Genomic DNA, 24,063 nt, shown 5'->3' with positions numbered 1-24,063 from the left:
ATGTTCAGTTATTCAGTCATGTCTGGCTCTTCATAATCCTACGGACCACATAGCATTCAAGGTCCTTCTATTCTCCACTGTATCCTGAGGTCTATCTAAGCTGATGTTTGTTGCTTCCATGACACTATCTATTCATCTCATCCTTTGCCAATTCTTTCTCCTTTTGCTTTCAACCTTTCCCAATATCAGGGTATTTTCCAGTAAGTCCTGCCTTCTCATTATATGGTCAAACTATTTTAGCATTTTACCACCCGGGACAAACACTTATATTTTTCTAAGTCTTAGTGTCCTTATTTTTAAGATGCACAGTTTGTCCTAGATGGTTTCTGAAGACATAAAGCTTTAAATACTCTAGCTGTCTTCCCTTTCACAGTGAAACTCCTTGAAAAAAGTTGTTTATACTTAGTAACTTTAATTCTATTCAGTCTTTGGTCTCTTGCAATCTGATTTCCAACCTCATCATTCAAATGAAATTATTCTTTCCAAAGTCAAATTGCCTAATACTGGACAGCCTTTTCTTAGTTATCTTTCTTGACCTCTTTACAGCATTTGACACTGTTGATCACCTTTTCCTTTTGGAAATATTCTTCTCTTGATTTTCCTAATTCATTTGATTTTGTTTCTCCTCCTGCCTCTTAGACCGCTCCTTCTAGTCTCTGCTGAATAATCATCCATACCTCATTTTTTCCTTTGCTTCTTCTTCTGTTGTTATCCTCTTCTCTCTCTTTCATCAATCAACAAGTATTTATTAAGTGTCAATTATGTACTAGGCTCTCTGTTAGACAATGGGAACAAAAACACAAGAATGGAATACTCCCCATTCTTACTTAAGGAGATTATATTCTATATGTGAACACAGTATGGATTATATATAATATGAGCTAAGTACTAAAGGGTAGAATAATTCAGAGAAAAAGGATATGTGCTGAATGGAAAGATACAAAATTAATAAAACAAGATTCCTCTCTTGGTAACAAGGAAAGACAATTTTTCTAATGATGGTTGAATAATATTTGAGATGTCTCCCAACATTTTTTGTTTGTTCATCAGCAAGCAGGATGATAAAGAGTGGGCCAAAGGTGGCAAAATAAAAGACTGAGGATTCAAAGTAATATGATCGAATAGAATGTGACAAGGGATGGTTTCCTGTAGGAATAGGAGTTAGTGAAACTCTACTAAGAGGCAGGACTCAAAACAAGTGAGGAAGTACATAATTTTAAAAAATGTTTTTACTGCCACAAGATAGAATTGGGAAGGAACAAATAAGTGATTAAATTAATCAAAATATGAAGTTTTGAAACCAAAGGTTGTGGTGGTTTTCTGGAGGCAGCCTTAGTCTCAGTTGAAATAAATAATTACTCCAAAATCGCAGCCAGCTGGTAAAAATGCAAATGTTTATTTCTCCTTCCAAATTAGCCCGGTTAGTTGAGGCCTATCTCTTCTGCCTGGCTCCAAGAGATCTTGCAGCTTTATCCTTGGCTTCTGCCTCTGCTTTCTTCGGCCTCCAGCCAGCACCAAGTAGAAGATGCAATGAATCTCTTGCCTCGAAGATAGGGCTTATGGGTTCCAAGAGCTCTCTCCGACTCCAAGTAAAACTCTCTGGAGCATCCAGAGTGTCTAGTAACTCCTCAAGTAACTAACTCAAGTAAGTACCTCCAGTTCATTCCACAAGAAGAAGTAAGTTCAAGCTTCAAAAGCTCCCTATATTTATGTGATCTCCCAAAGGTTAACTCCACCTTCTGGAGGGAGAGGGATTCTGGGTTATCTCCCAGAGTGCAAAATCCTAACCCTAAACTCTCCCAAACCTGTGAACTCCATTGAGTACTTAGATATTTATGAGCTCTCTAAAGGTGTGAACACAAGCATTGTTCAATCAGTTCCACTTAGTACTTTGTTTCAATTCTGGCCCAAAATATCTCTTTCTAAGATCAAATCAACTCCAATGGCTTAACACTTTGTAAAGATTCCAACAAAAGGTATAACAGGGGGTCAGTATGTAGCAACAGATCTTTATTTCTGAGAGAGGAGCTAAGGATGTGAAAGGATATATACTGACTCAAATATAAGATACATGCTTATAATGAGATTTCTTTATTTCTTTGAAGGAAAAAAAAAACCAGGAGTACCTTACAAAAGTAATCAAAATTACCCTATTAATTTTTTTTTTTTTTTTTTTACTACATCTGTTGTTTAGATGGTTGAGGAATGGATGTCTGAGGGTAGGACACAAAATCTTCACAATGCAGAACTTTCTTAGCTAAACTGAAAGGAAAGCTCTGCCCTCTGAAATCTTACTTTATTCCCTTAAAAAGACATTGCATAAGTGGCCATCCCATCCAGCAATGAGTATCTCTTTTCTCATTCTTATAATTATATTGGGCAGGGAGGAAGAATAGCCATACTTCTTCCTTCTTATTGCCACTTTCTGATTTTCACTAAGCTACCTTTCCTCTTTGTGGTTCAGTTTATCTGACTGTTATCACTTTAGTCTGAAGATTGAATGATTGTTGGCCATACTCCCTTTCTAAAGGAGTTTATTATGTGGCTCAGTGTCTTCCTCTTTGTCCCTATATACTTGGTACTTCAATATTAATACTGATAATGATCCTTCAAGCACTCTGGATTCCTAGCTCACTAACCTCCTTGACTCTCTTGACTGGTATTTTCAATCTACTTTAGCCACACCATTATCCCCAAGTACTCTACCTCCATGATCTAGAACTCTGATTCTAACTTTTTATCACTCCATACCTGCCTTTGCCTAATGTCTTTGTGCAGTGGAAAAAGTGTTGGTCCCTAAATTGGGAAGGCCTAACTTCAAATCTGACCTCAAACACTTAGTATGACCCTAGGCAAAGCATTAAATCTGTTTGCCATAGTTTTTTTTTTTTTTTTTTTAAATTGTAAAATGGGGATAATAATAGCACTTACTTCACAGAGTTATTGTGAGAATAAAATAAGATAATATTTTTAAAGTGCTTAGCATAGTACCTGGCACATAGTAGTGCTATGTAAATCCTTACACTCCCCTACTCCACTTTTCTCCTCCCCCCCCCCAACTTTACTATGTCCTCATGACAATCTTTAGGCATTCTAGACCTTCATGTATTCCAGGCCAATTAGTCAGTCAAATAGCATTAATTGCCTCCTATGGGCTAGGCACTGTGCTAAGCACAGGGGATACAAAGGAAGGCAAACTCCCCAAATTCCAGTTCCAGACTAGAAGGATAATTCAGTGGCTACCACCACCCATTTGGCCTCATCTTCTTCCCTCTGTAATCTTGACCATAGGAGCACATATCTGAGTTCAAAGAGATCTAAGAAACTGGTCCAATCCTCTGATTTTAGAGAGGAGAAAAATGAGGTCCATGAAAGTTAGGGGATTTTTGTTCAAGGCCTCACAGATTATAAGTATAAGAGAGGCTAGGCTGTATCTGAAAACCAGATCCTTTGATTCTGAAAATATTGCTTTTTATATTATGTTATAATATGTCCTCTAAATTTTCCTATTTCTGGAGAGGTTACCCAGTCTGTAACTTCAGTTATCCTTGATTCTCTCTGCCCTCATATCCAATCAGTTGTTAATTCTTGTCACCTTTACATTCACAACAGATCTCATATTATTGTCCTCTCTCCTTAAATGACCACGATCCAAGAGACCTTCTTATATAATGAATAATATATAAGTAATCAGTTCAAGAGAGCAGCTAGTGTAACAATGGATAGATTGCCAGGCCTGGAGTCAGAAAGACCCAAGTTCAAATCTGATCCCAGATACTTACTAGTTGTATGACCCTGGACAAGTCATTTAACCCTGTTTCCCACAGTTTCATCATCTATAAAAAAGAGCTAGAAAAGAAAATGGCAAACCACTCCAATATATCTGCCAAGAAAATCCCCAAAGGGGTCACAAATAATTGGACACAATTGAGAACAATTAAATAACAACAATCAATTCAATATGTTCTGAAGTCATCTAACTGAATATTACTGAATTCACACTCTTTCATTTTATCCAAAATGATATCTAAAGTTTAACACAGTGTGCACAGCACTATGTTAGATGCCTAAGAAAGCACAATTGCTTAACATCTGAAGAAGTTATAATCTAACTGGGAGAAAAGATATGTGCATACATGCAACAGACATATATCTTTGAATAAGATACAGTTTGTACCATTATGGAGCTTATGGCATAGTGGAGGAAGGATGAAATATGATACATATATTTTTAAAATCCACAATAAGTATATGAAGATAAGTGGCTTAAGTGAGACCATTATCAACAGAAAGGAGAGTTTTAAAGAAGGGGTATATTGTGATTTAAAAGATGGATAAAAACTCAATAGGTAAAAAAAGGAAATAAGGGGATAAAGAGTGGAAATAGAAACACAGGATGATGTAGTATACAAAATGCTGGATTTAGAGTCAAAGAACATGAATTTGAATCACAGCACTGAATTTTCCTACTTGTATGATTTTGGTCAGGTCATTTTAGCCCTCTGGGCCTCATTTTCCTCATCTGTAAAATGAAGATGTTGAACTAGATGACCTTTAAGGTTAGCTGGTGATGAATGTGAAAGGGCAATGAAGAGATGTAAAAATCGGAGAAAGAAGAGATCACTTTCATCAGGGAAAGTAAGGGGAAGCTTCATGAAGGGAGTGGCATTTGAATTGGGCCTTAGAGGAGAGAAAGATTTAAACAGAAAAATATAGAAAGGTATTTCATAGGCAAAGATACTGACATTAAAGGAAATGGATAGGATAAGCTCAAGGATGATTACTTTGTTGTAATTCAGAATGAATGAAAGAAGTAGAATGAAATCAGGCTGGAAAGATAGGTCTGAATGATCTTTATGGCAGGCTTTGAATACCAGGCAGTTTAAATTTTATCCAATGAGCAATGGCAAATCACTGTAAGTTTTTAAGTAATTGGTAACATGGTTGGATCCCATCATAAACATACAAGATGCATTATGGGAAAAGCTATATACATTTTACACAAAGTACATTTTAATAACCTCTAGAAAAAAAAGAAGTAAATACAAGTTGCAGAAGTTAAATACTATTTTTTGGTTATGACTACATACCTGGAACATTGTTTCAGCACTTGTAGTTCCCCTCAGATCATCCTGTTTACTAATAATCTTCTGAAGCTAAAAATAAATTATAAAGAGTGAGTTTGAAAACAATTTCCTCTGATTTATAAAATTGTTAAATAACAAATTTCATTTGTTTGTAGTTTAAACTAGTGGTTTATTGTTTATTGTTGATTGTTATTAAATTCCAAATCAATTTCTTATTCATGTCTTTTTTGTATACTTTTAGATTGCATTTTAGCTTTCTTTCCTTCCAAGGAAAAGAGTTTAATTACACAGTAAAACAATAATTTATAGTTTGAATCAGTATGAACTATTTTTTTGTAAGCACTGCAAGATGACACAGATTTTAAATTCTTGATCATAATTATAAATAATTCACAGTTTATATTCCAAATTTTGGAGCTATACTTTACCTGAATTTTTCAAGTTTCAAATATTCATTTGTAGTAAGCCCTTTATAAAATATAATAACTATAATGCTAACATTGTTTCAAAGTTTCTATGTTATTCATCACAGGTTTAAGTCAGTCTTGATATGTGTATGTATTTAATTATATATGCACATAATGGTATATAACAGCATATATTAAAACCTACCTTTCAAGGTCATTTGTAATAATCCTCAAATGGACAGCAAAAAAGAACAATGGATTTGTGATTAAATTGGCAAAAGAAAAACACTAAATTAAAATCAGTTAGGAGAAGCTTCTTAACTATTTGTCTTTGGATGACTTCTTTTTTTATTAATGACTATTTTTTTGGAGTGTTTTACATTGATATTATCATCAGAAATGTTTTTAAACAAAAACAAAAAGCATAAAAAGGCAATAGTACCTGTAGAGTACCACTGCCTTTTTATGATTTTTTTGTTTTTTTTTATTTTTGGTCTTCTTTCTTCTTTCATATGTAAGGAAAACAGATTTTTTTAAAAAAGTTTTTATTTGTTCTTGTTTTTAATATGAGAATCACTTGACCTGAGTTCTTCCACCTTACTGTCTCCTTTTTTGTTTGTTCTTCTTTTCTTTTTCCCAATCTCCTTGTCTTTTGTTGCCTGGAAGGTACTCCCTCCCTGCAGATTCTTAATGGCTTCAAGGTTTTAGAAAGCAATGCTTTTTTAAAAAAAAAAAAAACTAATTTGGGCTAATTTGAGGAAGATCAATTAGAGTGAAGTGAAAATGTCATTAACATAACATTTTAACTAGATGCACTTTTATTAATGTCAATTACACAAAGGAGGAGAGTATGTCTAAATATTTTATACAATATTTTGAAGTATTTTAAGTAGATAAGAATTAATCTTAACAGCCACATTCTTTGTTTCAATATAGCAGCTGCTGCTAAAGGCTTAATCAGGGGTCCTCAAACTTTTTAAATAGGGGGCCAGTTCACTGTCCCTCAGACTGTGGGAGGGCCGGACTATAGTAAAAACAAAAACTTTGTTTTGTGGGCCTTTAAAATAAAGAAACTTCATAGTCCTGGGTGAGGGCTTATCCTCAGCTGCTGCATCTTTCTCGCGGGCTGTAATTTGAGGACCCCTGTAAGGCTTAGATCATAGCATACTTAATTGAAATAATATATGATTGGGAATGAGATTCTGGTTATATTTTTGGCTTTGTCACTAATGAGCCATGTGACCATGAAAAAAAATCACAATTTCCTTGGACTTAAAGTTGCCTCTTCTGTAAAACGGGAAAGTTGGATAAGATAATCTCTAAAGTTCTTTCTATATGATTCTATATGCTGGAACCAAAAAGTAGTCATTAATACCTGATATTAACTTTGAAGAATGGTACCAGGAGAATAATCCTGAGATCTGTGCCTGGTCCTATGCTATTTAATATTTTTATTAAGAACCTGGATAAAGACATAATTTTTTAAAAAATTATTTCCCATTATTTATTTTGCTGAAGCAATTGGGGTTAAGTCACTTGTCCAGGGTCACACAGCTAGGACACAGTAAGTGTCTGAGACCAAATTTGAACACAGGTCCTCCTGACTTCAGGGCTAGTGCTCTATCCATTGTGCCACCTAGCTGCCCCAGCATAAGTGCTTTTTAAAAAGGTTTTTTAAAGGTCTAACAAGTTTGTAGACTACACAAAGCTTGGAGGCACAGTCAAAAAGCATTTATGAAGCACTTACTATGTGTGAGGCACTATGTTAAGTGTTTGTGTTACAAAAAGAGGTAAAAGACAGTTCTTACCCTCATGAGCTCATAATCTAATGGGGGAAACAACAAACAAACAAATATGTAAAAACAAACTATACACAGAATAAATAGGAAATTAAAAATTTGAAGGCACAAGAATTAAAAGGGGTTGAGAAATGCTTTCAGTAAAAGATGGGATTTTATTTGGGATTTGAAGGAAACTAAGGAACCCAAGAGGTGAATATGAGAACAGGGATTGTGCCAGGAATGGGGAATAACTAGAGAAAATGCCCAGAGTCTAGAAAAGGAGTGTCTTGTTTATGAAGGTCATTGTCACTGGAATGAAGAGTATTGGGAAGTAAGGTGTAATAAGACTGGAAAGGTAGGAGGGGAATAGGTTGTGAAGAGTTCTGAATGTCAAATAGAGCATTCTGAATCTGTTCCTGGTGGCAAATAGGGAGCTAATGGAGTTTATTTAATAAGGTAATATAGAAAGAAGGAGACAAAGAAATAAAAAACCAAAGAGCTGTGTTGTCCAATTGATCAGTTCAATTGTGTCACCAATGGGGCTGCTCTTCTCAACAGTGATTGCTGTTTATCCTTCATTCTCAAAGAAGACCATGACATCAGGGAGCTGATGCCATGCCATGTAACTGAGTTGGATTTATTAAGAGAGGGCTGTGTAAAGTCACCAGTCTTTCTCCTCCAGAGCCATCTGGGTCCAGTGGTCAGATACAGATCAAGATACTGGAGATGATCTAACTTAAACTGGTTAAGATCTCTTACTGCCAACAGGGCTATTTTCAGTTTTCCTGATCTATATTTATAGATATCCTGTGAATTTATGCGTATCTCAACTATTATTCTTTCTTTATTAGCCATTTTAGCCATTAAATTGGAGAAAACATATAAATCCACAATTTTTTTTTAGTATCAAATGAGATAATGTATGTAAAGAACTTTATAAATCTTAAAGTACTTTATAACAGTCAGCTATTAGAAGTATTTGGTTTCCTTCACATTTTCTAGTCTAGTACTATCACTCAATCAACAAGCACTTTATTAAATACTTAACTCTGTGTCAAGTACTGTTCTAAGCTAGTAATCAAAATGTGATCTACAGATATTTGAGGGGTCCTGAATAACATATTTGTGAAGAATAGAGTCCTTTCCTTAAAAGAGCTTATGATCTAGATGGATGACTAATACATATGAAACACATGATAGAATATTAACTGATAAATTCTGGAGTCATGGTTATAAGATGGTTATAAGGCTCAACAAAAGGGAAAGAAATAGTAGTGGACTGGAATAATAACGAGACTTAATTTTTCTTGTTTTTTAGTTATTTTAGGCTCTTTGTGACCCTTTTTGGGATTTTCATGGCCAAGATACTGGAGAGGTTTGCCATTCCTTTCTCCATCTCATTTTACAGATGAGGAACTGAAGTGAATAGAATAGTGACTTGCTCAGGGTCATTGAACTAATAATAAATATCTAAGTTTTATATGAACTCAGTCCTTTCTGATGCCAGACCTGGAGCTCTAGCAATTGTTCCACCTAGCTGCCCTTAAGCCTTTATCGAGAAGGTAAAATTTGATGAACTGATGAATTGATGAATAATGGGAAGTAGGCTATAATGAGGAAGTAAGGAAGAAAATAGTAACTATAAAAGAAAAAGAAAAAAAGGGGTGGTGGGTGTAGTGGGGAGTGGGGATAAACCTAAGTGGTAAAGGCAGGATGTGTTAGGGAATAATAAAAAATAAAATTAAACTGGGAAGAGCTATATTCTTGGGGGACTGATGGTAAATGAAGAGCAAGAAGAGCATATATAATCCAAAATAAGAACAACTAACTTTTTAAGGGCTTGTCCCAACTCCCAAACAGTGATGGGAGCTGCATAATTTGAACACTGAAATCCTTCAAAGTAGGTATTGTAGTATGAAGAAATATAATAAAAACACACTAATTCAGATGTACTTTGGAATTAGAACAACTCAAAGTTTTCCTATTATTTATAAGAAAAAGCTGATTAAATTCATAGTATAATTAAGATTGCAGGGAGACAATTTAATGTAGTTTAGAAACCAAACTTTTTAAGATAAAAAAAAAGTCACTGTATAATTTGTTTACAATTAATATTTTTACTACAAATATCTAAATTCTGATCTAAATATTAACTTTAGAATTCATTACTCTGTGTACTTAAAAATAAAATAATTGTATTTCTTGAAAAAATATTCTAAACTTTGGATATTTTACTTTAGACTACTTTTTACCAATTATTGTACTTAATAAGGTTTTGTGGCAAATTCAAATCTTAAATAAGCACAATCTTATTGAAATTATTTTTATTTTATAAGATTTGGGTGCCTGAGGAAAATTTTGTGCATTTGTAAACAATAGAGTTTAAAGATGTCATTGTAAAGATGCTGAATCTTAAAATTTTGACAAGAAGATTCTCTATTTCTTTTTAAGGGGGAAATTTTAATCTCTAATTATTTAAAAAAGAAAAGATAATTAGCAACTTCAAGTTTTTTATTGCTTAATTATGTTTATTATTTAAAGAACTGTCTGTGATATATGCTTCTAATTTCTAACTGAAGTTTAAAACTAAAGTTGGTTTTTGAAAATCCCTGAAATCTAATCTATCACATAACAACAATCCTTCACACACACAGATAATACTTAACAAAGACTTGATGAATATATAGAATAATCCAAAAGTAGATTAGTGATTTTTAATTACTACTGCTTCCTTACCACTACTGATGAAGTCCTGAATAATGGGTGTAGTGGGCAGAGGGAAACTGAAGAACTGATAAAATTGATCCCTGGGGCAGGCAAGTAGGCAGCTTGGCTAGAGATCAGTTTAGCTTTGTGATCCCACCCCTGTGGAGGTTGCCCAGTCAGAAATCCAAGTTATGTCAAATCATTGAGGCACACCCTCTGTAGAAGTTGTGGGCAGCCTCAGGTTGCCATATACTGTCAGAATTCCTGGAGGTTAAATTTTCTCTATAAGTCTATTTAAGTTTTATACTTTGGGTCAGTCTTCCACCATCACTTTGTCTTACTGTATATTTTTCCCCTTATTCTTTTCCCATGCCACATGGTGTCCTTCCTATTTCACCATTCCTATGGTGTCTTTCCTCTCCTGACCCCACCTTTTCTCCTAATAGCTAACTAAATCTTTTAGGGTGTTAACTCCCTTTCAGGATTTAGCCTGCCAATTAAGGGCATGCCCCAACTCTTTTTTTTTTTTTTTAATTAAATTTAATTTTTTAAAAAAATTTAAATTTTTTTTTTATTTAATAGCCTTTTATTTACAGGTTATATGTATGGGTAACTTTACAGCATTAACAATTGCCAAACCTCTTGTTCCAATTTTTCACCTCTTACCCCTCCTCCCCCCAGATGGCAGGATGACCAGTAGATGTTAAATATATTAAAATATAAATTAGATACACAATAAGTATACATGACCAAACTGTTATTTTGCTGTACAAAAAGAATCAGACTCTGAAATATTGTACAATTAGCTTGTGAAGGAAATCAAAAATGCAGGTGGGCATAAATATAGGGATTGGGAATTCAATGTAATGGTTTTTAGTCCTCTCCCAGAGTTCTTTCTCTGGGCGTAGCTGGTTCAGTTCATTACTGCTCCATTGGAAATGATTTGGTTGATCTCATTGCTGAGGATGGCCAGGTCCATCAGAACTGGTCATCATATAGTATTGTTGTTGAAGTATATAACGATCTCCTGGTCCTGCTCATTTCATTCAGCATCAGTTCATTTAAGTCTCTCCAGGCCTTTCTGAAATCATCCTGTTGGTCATTTCTTATAGAACAGTAATATTCCGTAATATTCATATACCACAATTTATTCAGCCATTCTCCAACTGATGCATGCCCCAACTCTTGAGGTATTTCCTTTCTTCAGGGTATTTCTATGGGGTTTCACCTAAGGAACTTATCTTTTAAATGCTTTCCCATTTCTATTTCATATTTAACAGTCCTAGGACTGTTGTCTATTGTATCTCTCCATTTTACCTTTAACCTACTCTCCTAAATAAACCTACCTTATGCCAAAGCAAATGGTCATTATGAATTTTTCACATGACTGAACCCTAACATTTAATGCCTACCATCATTTTGTGTCTACATCAGCCACTTCACCATCACCATTAAGCAAACAATGAATACAAACAAACAGGGAGAAGACATTTTAGAAATATTTGCACTATAGTTTTTGTCTTAAAGACAGGGAATTTTTATTTATTTTCCAGAGCTAGATGCCTCAATATCTTATAAACTGTAATTATGGGATATTGGGGTGGCATTTTAGAACTTGTTTCCTGGTTTTTTTCTTGTAAAGCATTTAAAGTACTTCAATGCATTTCTTTCAAACTCTCATTAGCAAATGATTATCAAAATTCTAGGGAATTCTAGGGAAAGTAAAAAAGGATTGTGTTTATTCAAAAGCTGATTTTAGCTTTGCTATATCAAAGAATTTGGGATGATAAAACTTTTCCTCTTTCAGTCACATCTAATGGTGTTTAGTTTTTAAAAATTATTGCTTGTTGTCAAATAGGGAGGGCATTTCAAGAAGTGAAAAATGGAATGTTAGGGTTAGGTTCTAGAATCACTTTTAAATTGGCATGTTTTGATAGTAACAGATGGATTCTTTAATAATATTTCTATTAATACAAATGCTGCAAATAAATACAAGCATAACTATACAATCCTATTTAGAAATATGTCCTAATTTCATGCCACAGGATCTATGCTGATGGACTGCTTAGTAGGTCAACCTATCACTAACTATGAGTAAGTAGGTAGAAAGTAAATAGAATATACTCAACTTCATGGATTACAAGTTCTTTATGAATAGGGTGAAAATGACTATTTCACAAATAAACATCATACTAAAGAAACTCACATTTATTAAAACAAAACCAAAGCAACCAAAAAGCCTTATAAAATAATATCCCAGGGACAATTAAATTTAATAAAGATATTCTACACTAAGATAATAAGTTTTTTTTTTTTTTTTTTGCAATAAAAAGATCACTTAGAAATTTATACTAGTAATAGGCCTACTATTAACCCATTATCTTTGGCACATGCCAATACATATGTATACCATTTATCAAGGTATAGATTAAAAAGATTAACTAGATTTTTGTCTTTGATCCTATTTTATCATGTATTTTCATTTCATAGAAAATAATTCAAATGAGTGAAAGGAATGGGAAGTTGTTCTTTCATTTGAGGTTATGTAACAGGAAACTTTGATAACAAGAGGTATGAATCAACATAATTTCTAGTTATGGTTGTCAGAAAATATAATTATTGGGAGGATTCTGGGAAGAAGGGGGAGTAGGTCAGAAAATTCCTAGCTGTCTAGATTTTCTCCACAAACAAAATTATGCCTCATATAGAAAGAACATAGAGCAATTAGAAACAAATAGGAGTTGGGGGCAGAACAGGAATCCTTCTGGGACAACAGCAGAAGATCCAAAGAAAGACTCCAGGACAGAGGTTTAGCTAGTGTGAACTGTGAAATAGCTAGCTCTACTGAAATAGCAAGATGGGAGCCTTGGGGCTATCTAGGTTCAGAGGTAGCCTCAGGCCCAACCACAAGAACTCTCACCTCCTGGACAGTGTGGGGAGTTGGGAGTCTAAGTCTGGGAAGACTGAGGGAATCTCTGCGGATAAGAGATTCTAGGACCTCTGTGTGGCTGAGAAGTGGCCCTGGGCCAGAAGGGACCAGCTCACACCTGGTGAATGCAAAAACAGTGGGGAAGGAAAGCTGTTGGCAGCAGGCACTTATAAAAAGGTAGAGTTTTGTTTTTTGGTTCCAGGCCAGAGGGAAAAAAGGAAGGAAGACCTGAAGCCAGAGGCACCATCCCTCCAACTGCAGGACTAGAGGTGAATTCACTAACAAACTCTTATTTACTTATTTATTTTTGCTGAGGCAATTGGGATGAAGTGACTTGTCCAGGGTCACACAGTCAGGAAGTATTAAGTGTCTGAGGCCAGATTTGAACTCAGGTTCTCCTGACTTCAGGGTTGGTGCCCTATTCACTGTGCCACCTAACTGTCCCAACTTCTTATTTATTTATGTTTTTTAAATGAGCAGGCAAAGGAGAAAGAACTCAATTATTCAAAGTTACTATGGGAATAGGGAAGTTCTGGGTTCATCTTTAAAGAAGGATACTGAAGCAAAAAAAGTGTCTCCTAGCCTAGAAACTAAAATGGTTACCTGCCCCAAAAGATAACCATTTAATGTTAATTTCTAGGATAGGAGATGTAATTTCTTCCCAAAAAGAATTCCTAAAGAACTAAAAACAAACAAACAAACAAAAAAAAACTTTCTTAATCTCTCTGATTTGATTGAGAAAAAAACCCTAAATAACAAAAAGGAACAACTCCAGAAAAAAAGATTATAAAAATAGTCACCAAGTAGAAAAAGAAATCCAGAGTCTTTTTTCCCCTTGCATTAAACTGTTTTAATGGTTTCAAAATTCTGTGACAGATTTTTGATCAAGTTGTTTCCATTTAAAAAGTACTGATTTAAAGAACTAGTAACTTAAAACTGCCAGAAAACAAATGGTCCACAAAATCCTCCTGAAGCTTTTAGGATGCATTGTAATCATTAATCAGTCTTTTACTATTAAACTTAAATGGCCAATTGAGACAAACAGTTCTGAGACAGTTCTTCTACCACTGATTAAGACTTGGGTAGCAGGTGTTGTATAGAAGATTCATTTAGCCTTCTGAGAAGACTTTGTAACCTTGCCAGCTCCAGCAGCCTTCTTGTCAACTACTTTGATGACACCAACTTCAAAAATGTCCCTCATATCATGAATAGCAATATGACCCAGAGGAGAATAATCAAAGAAGCTCTACACCCATGCGCTTGCCTGGAACCATGATGGCAGCATCACCAGATTTCAGGAATGTAGGGCCATCTTCCAGCTTCTTACCAGAATGATCAGTTTTCTCCTTTAATTAAGCAAATTTGCAAGCAATGTGAGCAGTGTGACAATCCAGAATAGATGCATATCCACCACTGATTTGGCCTGGATGGTTCAGGATAATGGCCTGTGGAGTAAAATCAGCAGCTTCCATAAGTGGGTCATTATTGGCTCTCATCAGCCACATTACTTCTTCTTCATCTTCATCTTCCAGGAGAATTTCCAGGGAAGTTATCAATAGTGATACCACACTCATGTTCAGCCTTCAGTTTCTCCAAGACCCAGGCATATGTGAAGGAGCCCTTTCCCATCTCAGAATCCTATTCCTTGAACTTCTCAATGGTTCTGTTATCAATCCCACCACATTTGTAGATGAGGTGATGAGGAGTGGTAGACTTGCCAGAGTTGATGTGTCCAATGATGACAATGTTAATGTAAGTCTTTTCCTTGCTCATTTTTGTAGCAGTTTAGCGATGATTTTCACAACACTTGTGTTCTGGTGGCAAACCCATTGCAAAAAAGTGAGATCCAGAGTCTTAAGGAAGAAAATGACTCTTTGAAAATTAGAATTAGGAAAGGGGAAGCCAATGAAATTATAAGAGACCAAGTAATAATAAAACAAAATATAAAGAATGAAAAAATAGAAGTGAATGCGAGTCATCTCATAAGAAAAACAACTGATCTGGAGAAAAGACCAAAAGGAGAAAACATAAGAATAACTAGACTACCTGGAAGCTATGATCAAAAAAAGAATCTTTATATAATAATGCAAGAAATAATTAAAGAAAATTGTCCTGAAGTGATAGAACAAAAGGAAAGTAGAAATAGAAAAAATCCACCAGTCACTACCTGAATGAGATCCTACCAGGAAACAAGAACATCACTGCTATATTTTGAAAGCCCCAGATAAAAGAAAAAAATTTAAAAGTTATGATAACAATAAAAAATTCAATTCAAATATGTTGGAGCTACAATTAGAGTCATATAAGACCTATTAGTAACTACAATAACAGACCACATGTCATGGAATATTATATATTGACAATCATTATTATTATATTACTATCAATATTACATATTGACAATTGTGGCCAAAAAATTATATCCAGCAAATTAAGTATAACACTGAATGAAAAAAATGGACATTCAATGAATTGTCAGATTTTCAGAACTTTGTTGCAAACAAACCTGAACTCAGTAGAAAATGTGACATATATGAGCCAACATCAAAGACTAATTTCAAGGGATTCAATAAGGGCAAATTGTTTAGGTTTTATATGTGGAAATGTAAATCACATGTCTCAGATTATTTCTAGTAATCCAAAAAGAAGGCTGAGGTAGAGCTGAGTATGATGTGACATTACCACCTGAGAATATTCAAGCCTTTGCACCATCTCGTGAAATGTGACCCCTTCTTTCCTCTGACACTGCTGCTCTCATCTCCTTATACCTGAACTTCTGCATTAGCCTGCCAGTGGCTATGACAACCTCAGTCTCTCACCACTCCAATCCATATCCATTTAGACAGATTTTCCTAAAGAGATTATGTCATCCTCCCTACTTAAACTCCACTAGCTCCCTCTTGCCTCCAGGATCAAATACTAAATACTCTGCTTAAGATTCAAAGCTCTTTACTACATAGTACCCTCCTTCTTTTTCAGTCCTATTATACCTTTCTCCCTACCAGGTACTTTTTAATCCAGTGATACTGGCTTTCTTGCTATTCTACTAACAAGTCATTCCATCTCCTGACTCTGGGCATTTTCTCTCTTCCATACCTGGCATGCTCTTCTTCTTTAGCTCTATTTACTGACTTTCTTGGTGTTCTTTAATTCTCAAATAAAATCCCATCCTTTACAGAGAGCCTTTCCTAATCCTTCTTAATTCTACTGTCTGCCTTATGTTAATTATTTCTCATTTATCCTGCATATAGCTTGTTTTTATATATTTGTTTGCATGTTGTCTTCTCCATTAATTTGAGCTGTTTCAGGGTAGAAATTACTTTTTGCCTCCTTTTGTATCTCTAGCATTTAGCATACTGCTTGGCACATCATAGACACTTAATAAGTGTTTATTAATTGATTGATTGTAAGAAAAATTAGATAAGATTGAAAGCTATTTACCATAGATAAAACTATCAAAGAAGATGAACAAATAATTCTCAGAACTGCAAATTATTAATAATTACATGAAAGACTGCCACAGATATTTAAAATAAAGAGAAATGTAAATCAAAATAACTCTGAGGTCTCACTTCTTATCTAGCAAACTGGTGAAGAAGAAAAAATAAAAGAAGTCAATATTGTGGAGCCATCATAGAAAGACAGGCTATTAATTCATTACTGATGGAGCTATGGGCTAACTATTGTAGAAAGCAAACTGGAATTATACTAAGAAAATCACCAAAATATTCACATCTTTTGATGTTATATGCTCCCAGGAGATAAAATATAGAAAGATCTCATATAAAGCAAAATATTTATAACAGCACTTTTGGCAATAGCAAAGAACAAAGTTGATGTCTACTCATTGGGGAATGGTTAAATAAATTGTGGTCTATAAATGTAATAGAATATTCTACATTGTAAAAAACAATAACAATGAATATGAAGAATACATAGAACTGATACAAAGTAAAATAACCAGGAACACAAGTTGATTGAAAGAATAAAAACAGAAAATAAAACCTCTTTCCCCTCTTCGCAGAGATAAGTGTTATGGAAATGGAATCCTGCATAAACCGATTTGTTTGATTTAGTTGATGTCTGTTGGTATGTTACACCTACTTCCCCTTCCTCCCTTTCTTTCTTTTTTATGTGTTATAAAGGATGACTCCTGAAAAGGGATAAGGGAGGGATATATTTGAAAATAAAGGTTGTATAAAAACAAAAGTTATCAAAAATTAAATTTAAAATATATAGACAAAAAAGAAGATAATCACTGGAAAAAATTACTAAACAATATCAGGCCAATTATAGATAGTAGGGGCAATCCACTAGGGATATTCTTACAAGCAGACATAGAGCCTTTAATGACTATTCTGAATCTGACCATTCAACCAGTTCCACATCTATTTAATTCTATTATTATTTAGTTCCTATTTCATTATATTTCCTACAAAACCAGTATGAGATACTTTAGCAAATTTTTTGATAAAATTTAAGTAAACTAAATTTATAGCATTCTATCAATTTATAGTTTAGTAATTATTATTATTTTTTAAACAAAAACAAGGTTAGGCCTTTTCTCTAGCACATTGCAGGCAGTCCCCTCCTCTATTCACACACTTTTAAATTGTGTATATTAGTATTTTTAAGCTATCCCTGTATAGTACAGGCTCTAGCAGACTGTAGTAACCTGGAAAAGCTTCAAAGTAAAAAGCTGGAGGATGGATTCTGTCATTTGAAGACATGCTTAGGCCTGGAAATGTTCATCAACAGAACATTGGCTCTATGGGTACAAATCTTTTGGCTGCAGAAACTCATAGAGACAGTAAATAACTGGGCTCTGTGTACATCAAAAGTGCTTCCACATTAGTAAAATCACAGATCCCTCAAGTACTGAGGTAAGCATATTGATGAATATAGCAAAAAAAATTTTCTGTAATTGTGAAAAAAATGCATATTACTTTTCTCTCAATTTACAAAACCCTTTTACTTTTACACAAAAAAAGAACAAACTTATTTGGTAATACTTGATCTTTGCCAAACTGTCATTTATCAACTAATTATAGATAGTCTTCTAGACATTTGCCAACTAATATTCTTCTTGGTATTCTACCTTGGTATTTACCTTATTTTCCTTTAAAACTAAGATTAGGTACTACACTGGATCTTTTCTTATTTTTAAGTACTTTGCCATTCCTTTGTGAATTCTTAAAAATGGTCCGATAATAATTTGGACAAATTTTTTATGTACTTTCAGGTAGTTGTGAAGCCCATTAAATTATCTTCTTAAACTTATGAAAATTCACTTCTAAAAATGCTTAATTATTTTTGTTTGGCTCCTGTCTATTTAAAATTATTGATGTCTATTTTTAAATCGCCTACATTGTCTAATACACTTCCTCTCCTGGCTCCTAGAGAGCCATCCTTTAGAAAAGGAGGCAGAAAACAATGCAGCAAAATAATACAACTGACTGAAAAAGTCTGATGTTAATATGTTAATATAATCTTCCATACCCACAGACTCCTACTCATAAATATAATGTCATATTTCTTTTGGGCCAAACTTGGTCATCATCATATAAGAATACTCAATTTTAATTTTATTGTTTTTATTTCCATTTACATTGTTGTAGTAGTAATTTTATACTGTCTTCCCAGTGTTGCTTAGTTTAATCAATCAACAAGCATTTATTAAATGCCTACAATATGCCAGGAATTGTGCTAAGCATTAAAGACAGAAAGAAAGTAAAAAAAAAAGTCTCTGCTTTCAAGAAGTTAACAATCTAATGAAGACAACATGTAAACAACAATGTAAGATTAAATAGGAGATAATTAACAGAGGAAAAGTACTAGTATTAATAGGAATCAGGAAAGGGAAAGGGATCAGGATTAATTTTGTGGAAGGTAGGTTTTTAGGACGGTGGAAGCTAGGGAAGCCAGGAAGCAGAGATGGGAAGGTATGTGGATAATTCAGTGAAAATGTAAGGAGTCAGGAGAGACAATGTGTCTTGTGGGAGGAATACCAACGAGACGTGTTATTAGATTACAGAGAATATGTGTGAGTAACATGTAAGAAGATTGGAAATATAGGAAAGACTTAAGTAAAGAATGGTTTGAATCTTTGAGGTGATAGAAAATTACTGGAATTTATTGTGTCAGGGTTGAATAAGGGTCAGATTTGCAGCTACTGCAATAGTCCAGGCATTATGTGATAACTATCTACACCACGACAGAAACAGTGTCATAGAAAAGAAAGGAGAGTATATGAGAGATGTTACCCAATTAGAACTGATAAATCTTGGCAACAGATGAAATATGGGGGTGATGTGAGAGAGTGTGACAAACTTGGATGACTGTGGGAAGATGATGAACGTTAGGAAGAGAACAGAATTTGGGGTGGTGGTGTGGAGAATGAGTTCAGTTTTGGACATTTTTAGTTTAAGATAATGTATATCAGACATCTGATTTGAGACAGGCATTTGGAAACACAGGCATCTGGAGTCTGGAGTCTTCTCTGTATTTACTATATTCATTGTTCTTTAAATTGATAATCACTTTTCCAAAGGCTATCTTCCACTTTAATTTTTAATAATTATAGTTCTTGATACATTTATTATTCAGAAAGCACAATTTCATTTTTTTTTGTGGAAAGACAAAATGATAACACTAACATGAAAAAATACTTCAGAATATTATTTTTAGTTCTTATAAGCAAATCTAAAATAATCTAAATCAACTTACCTTAAAGAATTCCTTTTTGTCAACAGTCTCATCTCCATCTATATCAAGCATCTTAAAAGCAACATGAAACCCAGTATGGGGTTCTGCAAAAATGTGTGAAAAAATGTTTTTTATAAATCTTAATGTGGTCAGAATTATTTTTAGTCACAATTCTTCAAATCATAAATTAGTTACTTGAACCATAATAGCAAGGGATAAAGATTGTAGACCTATGATTTCAATAGTATAGGGAAGTCCCAGATGAGGAAATACTCTACTAAAATATGTTTTCTACAATTTATAGTCTCAAAGGATTATCCAGAGCAGAGGAGTCAATGCAAAACTCCAAAATAGGCCTAAACTAAATTAAATGTAATTGGAAAATACTTAACAAAATATATAAAAATATAACATAATATAGATAATGTAAATTTATGGTTTTTTAAGTTAATATGTAACCCACAGAGATCTATTTAAGTTTGACATAACTAATCTAGAACACTGAAATTAAAATAACTTGCCTTGTATGACATGACTAGTACGTAAGAGAAGTGAGGATTGAACCTAGGAATTCCTGTCTAAGGCTGTCTATTGAACATACCATTCTGTCTCTCAAGGGACAGAATTTTTCTTCTCAAGCTAAACATTCTTTGAAAGTTGATCTTTTCATGGCTTGTGTCACAACTGATGACTCTTCTTCTCCTTCACCTTTATCTTCTGTGTCTCTTTCTCCCCAAATGTATAAATATATTTCAGAAATCCAGTGGATTTGTTTCTTCATCCTTAAGTTTCAAATGCTAGTTACTTAACCTTTTATGTAAGAACAATTAGATGAGATTTCCTTTACATCTTACTTTTATACCAAATTTCTTTCTGTACTATTAACTCAGCACTATCAAATGAGAATTATAGAAGGTTAATTAAGTTTTGATAAGGGTATAAAATAGAAAGGGTCTGGAGTCAGGAGAAAGGGGAAATGAATGAATGAAAGAAACCCTGAGGCAGAGTTAGATAACTTGGCCAAAATTCACAGAGTGGTAAAACACAAAAAAGAACTTTAATATCTTGACTTTTGGTCTGCTAAATTTTCTCTTGAAACTTGCTAATACATTTTACTCTCTACCCACAAAAACAATTTTTACTTATTGATGTTCCATTCAACACACACACACACACAAGTTCAAGATTATTTAAATTGTTCTTTTTACTCTGTTTAAAGCTTAGAAATGAACTACCAAATTATCTCTGTTCCTTGGCTGTTCTATTGATAAATCTGTATAATCACATTCTTTTTCTTAGGAAAGGATCTTTTTATTTATTTATTTTTTGCTGAGGCAATTTATTAAGTTATTTGCCCAGGGTCACACAGCTAGGAAGTGTTAAGTGTCTGAGGCTGGATTTGAACTCAGGTGCTCCTGACTTCAGGGCCAATGCTCTATCCACTGTGTCCCAAAAGGGCCTTCTTATATAAAACATTCATAAGTGGTACAGTTGAGACCTAAATTCTAGACCTTTAAGTCCAAATCTAATCCTGTACCAACCATGTCATGTGGCATTTAATGGGTTGATTCAATTCAAATCCTGCTTTGTACTTCATTAAGATTACATTAATTTGACATAGAACTCATTTGAATTTGATAAATGGAATCTTAAATTTCTGTCCAAACATCTAGTTGTGAGAACAGTATAAAGCATTTATTTAGTGCTTACTATATGCTAAATATATATATTTTTATTAAAGCTTTTTAGTCTTCAAAACATATGCATGGATAATCCTTGACATTAATCCTTGCAAAACAATGTGTTCCAATTTTCCTTCTCCCACTTCCTCTCCTAGATGGCTAGTAGTTCAATATTTGTTAACCATGGTAAAAGTATATGTTAAATCTCTCTCTCTCTCTCTCTCTCTCTCTCTCTCTGTATATGTGTATATATATATATATATATATATATATATATGCTAGATATTGTACCAAAAATATAAATGAAGGTAAAAATCATGTCCTTGAACTCAGATCACATTTTAATCAGGGAGATTAAATACAAAAAAAACTATGCACATAGAACAAATAGAAAAAGTAAAGATAATTTCAAAGGGAAGGCACTGCTAGTGCCTAAAACAATGACTGACAATATTTTCTCAAAAATATTGGTTACTGATGATGATATCTTCATATCATACTTTCAATTTTTAGTAAACAAAGAAAACTACATTGTTCTTGTGTGTCCCTAGGAAGTTATAGTGTACTTACTAGTGAGAACTGTCAGCAAAAATAAATATTCAGTATATGAAATCACTCCTGGAAGAAAAAGCAACAGAAAATATTATGTAAAAATTAGATATAAATATAGAATAATTACATATAATTAAAAGAATAAAGTTGGAAAACTAATTATAAAAGCTCAATGATTTTCCTTAAAAACATTTTTACTTTGGCATGATGGAATACTTATAATGATAAAGCTGAGGAACAGGATTAATGTCTTTAATATCACAGACCAGTCATTTTATATCATTAATATTTTATATGATAGGAGGGAGAACCAAGATGGTAGATTAGGAGCAGCCATCTAGCTAAATTCTCCCAACATTCCGCTCTAAACAACTTTAAGATAAAACCTTAACTGTTGGAGCAGCAGAGACAACAAAAAATTGTGAAATATTTTTCTGGCTTAAGAAAACTTAAGAGATAGATAGGAGAAGTCTATAACACAGGAATGGAGGTCTGTCCAGAGTGTGTATACATGGTAGAGATAGCAGCAGCAGCAACTTTGGGACCTCAGTCAGAATCAGTGAAGGGGTTGGAGAACTGGTCAGAAAAAGATTACAGGGAACACTTGCTAGCATTGAGTATTCAATTCGCTACAGTGCAAGAGTGAAGAGAAGCACTGGAAGGGAGCAGGGACCTTAGTCACAGTTCCAAGGCAAAGAGGACTAGCAGGTCCCCTCAGCTGGAGGGGAACTTTAAACCTCTTTGGTAAAGAACAGCACACACACCAGGAGAGCAATGACTGTATCTCTCCCAGAATCATACAACCTTGGAAACACCAAAAACATGCAAACCGCTCTCTACTCTCCCAAACTATATCCCAAACATGATAAAATCTGAAATTTGGTACAGTATCACCCTAACGCAAGGTGAGCAAAGCCCAACTTTAATATAAAGTTCAAAAAATTCAATAAATAGGCTAGAAAAATGAGCAAGAAACAACAAAAGAATTTGGCCATAAAAAGTATTATGGTGGCAGGGAAGACCAAGATATAAACTCAGAAGAAGACAATAACATGAAAACAGCTTTTTAAAAAAAAGTCTCAAAGAAAAATTCTAATTGGATCCAAGCCCAACAAGAATTTCTTGAAGAGTTAAAGAGATAAGTGATAGAAGAAAAATTGGGAAAAGAAATATGAGTGATGTAAGAAATTATGAAAAAAGAATTAATAACTTGGTAAAAGAGGCACAGAAATACTGAATAAAATAATGACTTAAAAAATAAAACTGGCCTTACCATTAGGTAAGGTGCACAAAAATTCACTGAAGAAAATAATTCCTTAAAAATTAGAATTGGGAAAGTGAAAGTTAAAGACTCCACAAGACATCAAGCAACAATAAAACAAAATTTAAAAAATAAAAAAAATAGAAGTATAAAATATCTCACTGGAAAAATAACTCACCTGGAAAACAGATCAAGGAGAAAGAATTTAAGAATTGATTACTGGACTACCTGAGAGCCATGATCAAAGAAAAAGCCTAGAGATCATATTTCAAGAAATTATAAAGCAAAACTATCTTGATATTTTAGAGCCAGAGAATAAAATAGAAATTAAAGGAATCTATTGATCACTTCCTAAAAAAAAAAAAATCCCCAAATCAAAACTCTCAGGAATACTATAACCAAATTTTGGAGCTCTAAAATCAAAGAGAAAATACTTCAAGAAGCCAGAAATAAACAGTTCATATATCATGGAGCTCTAATAGAATCAAGCAAGATTTAGTGGCTTCTATATTAAAGGAGGGAAGGATTTAGAATATGATATTCCAGAATTCCAGAACGCAAAGGAGCTAGGATTAAAGCCAACAATAACCTCCTATCCAGCAAAACTGAATATAATGTTTAGGCGGAAATAATGAATATTTAATAAGAGGGATTTTAAGCATTCCTGATGAAAAGACCAGAATAGAAAAATTGCCATTCAAACCTAAGATTCAAGAGAAGCATCAAAAGGCAAACATGAAAGAATAATCATAAGGGACTCAATAAAGTTAAACATTCCTGTATGGGAAGGTGATGCATGTAACTCCTAAGAACTTTATTATTATTAGGGCACTAAAAGGAGTTTGCATAAAGGACATGGGTATGAATAAGTTATATTGGGATTATCATTTAAAAAAAATGAAGAGGGAGAAACAGGGACACACTGAGAGAAGGGGGAATGAAGAGGTAGAATA

At 33.8% G+C, this 24,063-nt stretch overlaps 1 protein-coding gene across 1 annotated transcript in view; it reads right to left on the bottom strand.

Moving 5' to 3' along the window:
- Positions 1 to 24,063, bottom strand: part of MICU2 (mitochondrial calcium uptake 2) — a 165,362-nt gene that overhangs the window by 25,414 nt on the left and 115,885 nt on the right. The window contains exons 5-7 of the mRNA XM_031960796.1: positions 21,868 to 21,915; positions 19,637 to 19,719; positions 5,091 to 5,156 (exon numbers count right to left, since the gene is read on the bottom strand). Coding sequence (XP_031816656.1) covers positions 5,091 to 5,156; positions 19,637 to 19,719; positions 21,868 to 21,915 — 197 coding nt within the window. The remainder of the gene's footprint in view (positions 1 to 5,090; positions 5,157 to 19,636; positions 19,720 to 21,867; positions 21,916 to 24,063) is intronic.

The sequence above is a fragment of the Sarcophilus harrisii genome, chromosome 3 (genome assembly GCF_902635505.1).
Source record: "Sarcophilus harrisii chromosome 3, mSarHar1.11, whole genome shotgun sequence".
Lineage (NCBI taxonomy): Eukaryota > Metazoa > Chordata > Mammalia > Dasyuromorphia > Dasyuridae > Sarcophilus > Sarcophilus harrisii.
This window is presented reverse-complemented; position numbering and strand designations above follow the sequence as displayed.